Source organism: Molothrus aeneus, chromosome 6 (genome assembly GCF_037042795.1).
Source record: "Molothrus aeneus isolate 106 chromosome 6, BPBGC_Maene_1.0, whole genome shotgun sequence".
NCBI classification, from domain to species: domain Eukaryota; kingdom Metazoa; phylum Chordata; class Aves; order Passeriformes; family Icteridae; genus Molothrus; species Molothrus aeneus.
The window spans coordinates 23,394,083-23,402,200 of NC_089651.1; the positions used below are offsets into that span (position 1 = coordinate 23,394,083).

The 8,118-nt window shown below is 45.5% G+C and overlaps 2 protein-coding genes across 5 annotated transcripts in view; one reads left to right on the forward strand and one right to left on the reverse strand.

The window, feature by feature from the left end:
- Positions 1 to 107: 107 nt before the first annotated feature.
- Positions 108 to 2,270, reverse strand: PTPMT1 (protein tyrosine phosphatase mitochondrial 1). Its single transcript, XM_066552203.1, has 4 exons — positions 2,098 to 2,270; positions 1,947 to 2,027; positions 1,244 to 1,435; positions 108 to 368 (listed from the first exon to the last, which is right to left on the reverse strand). Exons 1-4 carry the CDS (start codon positions 2,266 to 2,268, stop codon positions 237 to 239), a joined length of 576 nt encoding a protein of 191 aa, XP_066408300.1. The 5' UTR covers positions 2,269 to 2,270; the 3' UTR covers positions 108 to 236.
- Positions 2,271 to 2,545: 275 nt separating this feature from the next.
- The window catches only part of CELF1 (CUGBP Elav-like family member 1), a 56,043-nt gene continuing 50,470 nt past the window's right edge, over positions 2,546 to 8,118 (forward strand). For 3 of the 4 annotated variants that reach the window (XM_066551209.1, XM_066551219.1, XM_066551220.1), the window contains exon 1: positions 2,687 to 2,732. The gene's annotated coding sequence lies outside the window, so the exon portion shown is untranslated. Of the gene's footprint in view, positions 2,589 to 2,686; positions 2,733 to 8,118 lie in introns of those variants that run through there. The other variant, XM_066551210.1, reaches the window with a different exon arrangement.

Below are 8,118 nucleotides of genomic sequence, written 5' to 3' on the forward strand. Positions count from 1 at the left end.
TTCGTGTGGATTGCAGTTCTGCTCAGCACTGATGTGTGGAAAAGAACTATGGGACTCCAGGAGATCTAGGATATTAGCCATAAGGAAAGAAACAGCCCTATTTCACCTTTACTGTAAAATGTTCTTTATTGATTGTCAAGAATGAAAACCCTTAAGCTTTTGTTAGATCATAAAAACTTTTTTTATAGCAGCTGAAATGAGGATTTTGATTCTGATTTTGATTAGTTTTTACTAAGCTATGCACTTGTCCCACTGATCATATTCCTGTGAAATTTCTCCAGGACCTGGACTTGCTTGTGTCGAATGAGGATGTGGGGACGAATCTTGGCAATGGCCTCTATTGCTTCCTGAGGGCTCCAGTGATGCAACTGAAAAGGCAGAAAACCAGCAAGTGAAAATCCATTCCATCCTTGCACCAGTTAATGGAACCCTCCTGGAGGCTACAGGCAATATTAGAGGTGTCAGAAAGCTTGCTGCTGCTTTGCCCCTTAGGTTCACTTGATGTTCTTCTCAGAGAGGCCTGCAAGTCACACATTCATGAAATGTGTCCCTCAGTTACAGAAGAATCATTGCTGCCTGGGCCCTCCATGTTCCATCTTGCTTGCTCTTCATGTTGTGAACAGTTTCCTGTCCTAGCCCCACTAGACCAGAGCAAAAATGCAGCTTGCTTTTTAATTTTTTTTTTTTAATTCTACCAGTACTCTCATCACATTTCAGCACTTAGTGAGAAAGCTTTCTTTTCAACAGTAATGGCAAATTTTCCAGGGAGTGCTTAGTAACAGCAAGGGAAGAATCCACAGGTGGGATTTTGTTCTTAGTGCTGGCTTCCCCCATTGGGTTGGTAGAAGAATACAGAAAACAAGTCAGTTCTCTTGATCCTGAATTGTATTTATGGAAAAGTGTAGGAAGGCTCACCATTACTCCAGTGAACCAAGAAGAAAATACAAACAACAAAACGTACATTTATCTGCTAAGTGAACCTGTGCTCGTGAGTGACTGGTTATTCCCACCTCAATCTGTTCCTCCACAGAAAGAATTAAGAAAAGCAGAATAATTCATAATTTGCATTTGCATTCAAAACAAGGTAAGTTTGAGGCCTCTCTAAAAACCAAGCTCTGTAAAATAATGGAATATTAACCTGTACATGCTCAGGTATCCTGAGCAAGAGTAAACTATAAAGGTTGTCAGCATTTTATTTCTATTTTTTAATGAAAATTCACCCCATTTAGGAGAGACTCCTGACCTGAATTAAGTATGCTGCCACCATGGTGGCACTGCGGGAGCGTCCTGCCTTGCAGTGCACATAGACACTGTTACCACAGGCCCGGTGTCTCAGGATGAACTCCACACCCTTGTGCAGGTTTTCCAAGGTGGGGACTCCAGTTAGATCCACAGTGCTAAGACGCAGTTGCTCCACTCCCATTGCCTCCCATTCCTGTAACAGACATAGCAGATTCGGTCAGTGAACTTTTGGGCGTTTCTTTTTACTGAAAGAAACTAAGAACCTGTTGAGACAGCTGGGAAATTCAGAGAAGATGTAAAGAGACTTTGAACATCAATCCTTCAAATCAGATGTATGAAAACTTCAGTCCTGGTCATCAAAGGTAGTAGTTAAAGGGGACTGAAATGTGTTTCAGCTAAAGGAAAAGAGGGAGGTTGGGATTTCTTCCCAACCCAAAGGCATTCCTGTTTAGTGATGTACGTGGGTTCCATGCTCCCTGTCTTACTCTGCCACTGCAGCTACAGTTCACTCGCATGCTCACGTTTTACTGGTTTGTCGCATCGTTTTTAAAGTCGGCTTAGGTACGAGTAGTCCCGGCTTTGCTGCCACAGGACTTGGCGGTGGCTGCCAGGATGACAGGAGGCGGCTAAAGCCTCACCTGTGCCGGGACAGACGGTGACGAGAGACCTGGGCGGGGAGATACACCAGAAATCCCGGGGCTCACCTGGGGAGAAAAACAGAGGAACCGGGTCTCGTAGTCCTCGGTGAGGGTGACCACGCCGCGCACGTTCTCCTCCGCCACCAGCTGCGGGCACAGGCACCATAAGAGACCTCGGTTCCTCCCGGCCCGGCCCGCCCCGCTGCGCCCGCCTTACCCCGCGGATGCGCCCCCGCAGCGGCAGCGCCCCGAGCAGCACGACCTCGTCGATGCGGTGGAACCAGGGCCGGCGGGACCCGGGCAGCCGCGCCCGCGCCACCGTGTACAGCAGTGACGGGTAGAAGAGAAGCCGCGCCGCGCCGGCGCCCAGCGCCTCCACCAGCCCCATGCGCGCTGGGGCCGCGCCGCGCCGGGCCGGGCCGGGCCGAAGGGCGGGGGGGCGCCACAGACGCGCGCACCGAGCGTCACCAGAGGGGACACCTGCGGCAGGGTCGGGCCGCGGGCGGGAGGCGCCCGGCGGGGCCGGAGCGGGGCGGGGCCGGAGCGGGGCGGGGCGCGGCGGGGCCGGCGGCGGGGAGGGCGGGCGCACCGCCCCGGCCCCCCCCACTTCGCGCCCGCCGTGGTCTCTCCCGGAAGCGCCGCCATCTTGCAGAGCCGGCCTGAGGCGGCGCAGGGAGCGGAGCGGGGCGCGGGTGGATCTCGGGGCAGGTGAGGGCGGTACCGCCGCCGGGAGGAGTTCGGGCCGCGTACGGCACGGCAGGGACGGCACGGCAGGAACGGCGCGGGGCTGAGCCGGGCCGGGCCGAACCGAGCCGAGCCGAGCCGGCGGGAAGCGCGGTCCGTCTCGCGCAGGTAACGGCTCCTTGCCCCTTCTCCCCTGTTCCCCAGCGCTCCCGCCGCGAGGCCGCTCCTGCCGGGCCGAGGCGACCGCCCCGCTCCCGCCTGCGGGGGAGCCGCCGCCGCCGCCCCGTGCGCGCCATCCCGGGGCGGTGCCGCCCCGCCGGGAGCCCCTCCGGGGCCCGGAGCCGGAGGCTGCCGGGTGTCGTATCTGATCCGAGCGCTGACAGCGCCGCGGGCGGTGGCGGTGGCGCTGCGGGTGCGAGCTCGGCCCGCGGCGGCGGCGCCATTGGGGACGGGGGGGCTGCGGCGAGGCCGGGCGGACCCTGGGGCGGGGGAGCGGCTGCCCCGGGCGAGGCCGCCGTCGGCCTGCCGGGCTGGGCGCCACAGGCACCTAGAGGAACCTGGGGTGCGGTTCTGTTGTCGTCGGTACGGTGCGGGGCTGTCCGATGGAGCGGTGAAATGTGTGCTGGTGCACCAGGGGTGGAGGCGAGTCAGGCATACGAGAAGCACGATCAGGGAAATTGCAGTTCAGCCCAGTGTGAGGATTTGCAGTCCTCAAGTATGAGAAGGCGTGACAGACACTGCTGGAATTAAGAAGGAAGAGGAGTATAAAAACCAGGAGAAATGGAGCGTAAAATGGGTGATAAATACGTGAAGAAGCAGTAAAGGTTGATAACAGCGTGCTTTTTTAATAGAACTGTTACGAGAAGGAAGTTGAGAGGCAACTTTAGAATACACTCATTTAAATTCCTGAGGAATTGTGCCCCAGACATTTTCACCTTTAAGGCACAGGCATTCTCTTCTGCCAGAAGTTGTCGGGGAACATTTTTCAAGCATTGTAGCTTTCTTGTATGTCCTGCTTGAGTGTGGTCGTTGGGTGTGTTTCACCAGTTCGCTGGATTTAGAAAAGTATTTGGTGGGGATTTAGATCATGAAGCACACTAGACTTCTGGCTTACAAGAGCTTGTCTTTTCTGGCTGTCTTGAATTTGTGTTTTTATTTTTTGTGTATGTCTGTCCTTTCAGTCTTACTGTTTTTACCAGTGATCACAAAAATTGCTGAACTGTTTCCTAGTGTCTTTCGTGGTCTCCTCTGTTGTTTTTCTCTAGGTTAGTTCATCAGATAGGTTTTACTGCACTGACTTGGCATTGCACAGCCATAATAAACCCATAACATTTTTATTCTTTTTTCCATTCCCCTCGGCTATGTTGCTATGTTCTTGGGATCTCTGCATAATATGAGATACTGTATCTTCCTAGAATTGTGTCTGGACCTTAGCCTTGGAGAAGCAGCATTGTTGGAAATACTGCTGCTGTGGTTGATGTTTAAAATTAATCTGTATGTGTTTAGATTGAGCCAAGAAATGTTAGGGTAGGTACAGCTTGTATCTAGCAGTTTAATATGTTCAGTTGCATTCCTGCTGTTGAAGGAGGAGGACAGGAGCACAGATCTTATTCCTGCTCAGAGACATGGGTGCAAATGTATATACTACTAAAATTCATAAATGGGAATTTTTAAATAGGGTGATGTAAAGAATTTTTTTTCTTTAGGTGGTTACTGTTCTCTTTCAGCCTCTGCTCACATTCAAAATTATTGCTGATACTTATTTTGGGAAGGTTTATGCTGTTCTGAGAAGTGCATTCACCATTTCTGGATGATCATTCTTGCATGGCTGTCTTTATTCTGGTTTTCCTTTCCCTAAGTTTCTAATGTTACATTGGGGAAAATCAATGTGTGATCTTAACTGCTCTGTTACGTTTCCCCTTTTTGTATCTGTTTTTTTTTTAATAGGTAGCAATATAATTGATGTAAGCCTAGGACATTCTGTTTAAATGCAAAAGAAAGCAGGAACACAGCATCTGTGGAAAAGCAGATGATTGAAAAGTGACTGTTCTGAAGTCATGAACACTAAAACATGAAGATTTATGTGTTAGATAGTTTTGTTTCGAAAGTGGATTGCCTACAAAGCGAGAAGAATGTACCAATCTTACACTATGAGAAACAGAGTAAAGAAATCCATTATAGTAGTATTGTGTACTTCTTACTGTATCCATGCTTCTGCTAGGCCTCCAAAACTTGATGCACTTGTAGGATTATCTTTGCATGGCAGGGGGAAAGTTCTTTTAGTTCTGCTACGAGTAGGGGTTCTGAAAACATGCTCCTCCCTGGCACCACTTCTCTAAAGGGGAAAGCAGGAAATATGGCAGGATCATCGATGAGACAATAGTTGTCTGTCTCATTAATAATAAATCCATGCCTTGCCAAGTAACCTGTGCATCAGTTGGAGAAGCATTGGTTGAAACAAAATACGATGCTTTGAAATAAGGGAAATATTTATAATGTTGTGTAAATTTTCTTCTAAAGTCACAGTATCCTGTATTGGTTGAATTTCATAAAAGGTAGAACCTTATGTGATTCTTAAATATTTAGATTCACTTTGAGTTAAGTAAGATTCTACCTGAAATCCAGTATCTAATTGAACTTATTGGGAAACTTAATGTGAGCAAGTTGCTCCTTAACTATTTCTTGCATATTTTTCTGAAATGTGGCTATTGATTATCAGTTACTGAGTCATCTGTCACAAATCTCTTCAGAGTGCCCACTCTGATTTTTCCTTTAGTGCCTGTTTTAGAATAGGTGGGAAGTGAGACAAATTGTCATAGTTTTTGAGGTTTCCTGGTTATTAGTCTTTAGCACTGAGATCCAAGAACCCACTGTTCTGGCTGTTGAACTGGATACTGTTCTTAAGTTAAAATGTCCAGTTTTCCAAGACATAATGTGAGTTGGTTACTGTGACAGCTGCAATAGTCAAATGCACTCAGATCTATATTTCTGCTTTCTTATTTTTCAGTCTTGCCATGAATGTCTGAAATGTTTTATTTCAATCTGGGCATGTTTAGTATTGCTTGTCCTTCAAGACTATGTGCAGAGTTATTCAATGCCTTCAGGCAAGAAGGTATGATTTTTATCCATTGATCAGGTATTTGGCAGGAGGAAGAAATAGTATAGAATAAAAGAAGACTAATATATTTCAGTATTTATTAGAATGGGGATTGTAAGTTGAGGAAAGTTACCTAGGACTTCTAATGGGTATTTCCCAAAGTATCACAGAGCAGGATCTTGAGTGGTGATCCTGTTAGAAGATTTCTTGAGGCAAGAGAGATCATTTTGATTGGAAATAGTAACCACTAGTTTTACTGCCCCTCTTCCAGTCATCGGAGATACTTGTTATATGCATAAAAGCAAGATACCACATTTCTGCTACTGCTCTCTGCAACCTGTTTTATAAAGATGCCAAAACACTTTGTGTTTGGGAAGTAAGAATGAAAAGAGAGCATTCACATTTCAAGAGATTTCCCAAACATCACCTGATATGAGACTCAGGCAGGTAGAACTAATATACACATTGGGTCAAAGCTGCAGTGCCACTTCGTCTACAAGTGCTTTGCTGTAGGGAGAACAGCTCACGAGTCTGAGCAGTGATGGACAGAGCAGGCTTCTTTGTGTGACAGCAATAGAGTGCAGCACAGTCATCATCCCAAGGAAAGGAAGTCATCTTTGACATCTTGAGTAGCTTCAAACTTCCAGCTGTCTTAGCTCTGTGCTAAAGAAAATGCATTATTGCTAGCTGACTTCAGGATGAACAATGAGCAGCTAGATGGCTGAACAGAAATCTTCAGTAGTTTCCAACTCTTAGTGAAGAATTTCAGTTTAGATGATGCAGTTTGTGTCACAGGTATAAGTAAGTGAAAGCCTTATGCCAGAAGAGGAATCCTTGTCCACAAGCTGTCTTGTCTGTCCCATGTATGCATGTTACCTTTGTATCTTCAGTATACTTCGCATAGCATGGGCTGTCTTTTTGTTTTTAGAAAAGGTGTGCTGGCTTTCTGGCTGCTCTGTTAGAGGCAGAGTATTAGTGGCAAACTGACAAACTGCAGGTTTTGGTAAGTCTTTACCAATTTTGAGTCTTTACCTATTTAGAGTAGATTTATAACTGGTTTAATGGCTTGGGTTGCAGTGGTAAAGTCCCAGGTAGAATTAAGATTATGTAAACTGGACTTAAAACCATATTGCTCTGGGATTTTTACATTGGTTTGACTAAATTGCTTGTAGTATAGCATGGAATAATTAGCTTGAGAATTGATGAAATCCATGCAAATGAGCAGGCAGTTTGGGTTCTTTGTCGTTTTCAGCAGCACACCTCAAGTAGATCTTGAATGAGCATGTGGATGAGAGGATGGGTGTTTGTTGAATATCTGGTGTCATAGTGGTGTGGTATCTGGCAGGCTTTCCTTTGCAGAGCATTTTTTTTAATGCTTACATGCTCTGTGTTCTCTCAGAACTGGATGCTCTCCCAATTCATATAAGAACCCAGGTGACTGTCTTACATTGTTTTTACTTTAAAATAATTGGAGTTTTTCAGGATCGTGGCTTCTTTTTTTCACCACTATCAAAAGTGTTCTTTCAGGTATCTTTCACTTCTGTCTGCTGGCTGTTTTGTACTGCACCTTTCACGAAAATAATGTAGATGTTACCCACTAGATTTCAGTATTTCACATGTCAGAGTAAAACTGTTTTCCTTCAAACATCACTTAAAATTCAGGCTTTCACTGAACCCATGCATATTCTCTGCTATTTTTGTCCCAAACTATGCAGTTCAAAAGATATTCCAATGTAGGCATGCAATCCACAAATTTTTTAGACTCTGTTGGAAAGGGAATATTCATGTCTGCTTTTTCCAAAGCAGAGGAGTTTGTAATTCAAATCAAGCACTTAGCAGACAATGTCCAAGTCTACATACAAAAACTGTGTTATCTTTCTTAATATATGTAGAGATTTGCAGGATGGACACCAGGCATCTTATTATCTCTGCAAAATCTTACAAGATAGAATTTTGATAAATGTTTCTTCAGAAGGCAATGAAATATTGATCTTTCAGGAAGCGAGAATGTATTTTGAACATCACATCTAGCTTTTGCATTTTGTGTAGGCACAATACAGTGTAAAAGTAATTCTCTAATTTATAGGTTTGTATTCCAAAGCAGAGCACCATCTGAAAATATTTTTTGCCTACTTACCTGTATTACCTTGTTATTTGTCTTCAAAAATTTTCTGTCCTCCATTTAAAATTCTGAATTAAAAAATACTTGGATGACAGGTCAATTTAGTGATAAGTTGTATTTCTTCTTGGGGTTTTGTTGGTTGTTTTTTCTCCCATGTGATTGTTCGATGACTACAATGTGGAGAACTATTGAGGACAAGTTGAAACAGTAAAAATTACTTGCACAGTCCTAGGTGACATTAGAAGTGATACCCTTGAAAATATCAAAATATTTTAGGGAAGAAAAAGGATTATATATTTACTTCTCTAAAGCAGTTTTAGTTGCTCAGAAATCCA

Excerpts from the sequence above, each read along its gene's own strand:
- PTPMT1 (XM_066552203.1), bottom strand. The coding sequence starts at position 2,268 with ATGGGGCTGGTGGAGGCGCTGGGCGCCGGCGCGGCGCGGCTTCTCTTC. Across the intron at positions 2,028-2,097 it reads TGCGGGGGCGCATCCGCGGG|CTGGTGGCGGAGGAGAACGT; the intron begins GTAAGGCGGGCG and ends CTGTGCCCGCAG. Across the intron at positions 369-1,243 it reads TGGCAGCATACTTAATTCAG|TTGCATCACTGGAGCCCTCA; the intron begins GTCAGGAGTCTC and ends CTGCCTTTTCAG.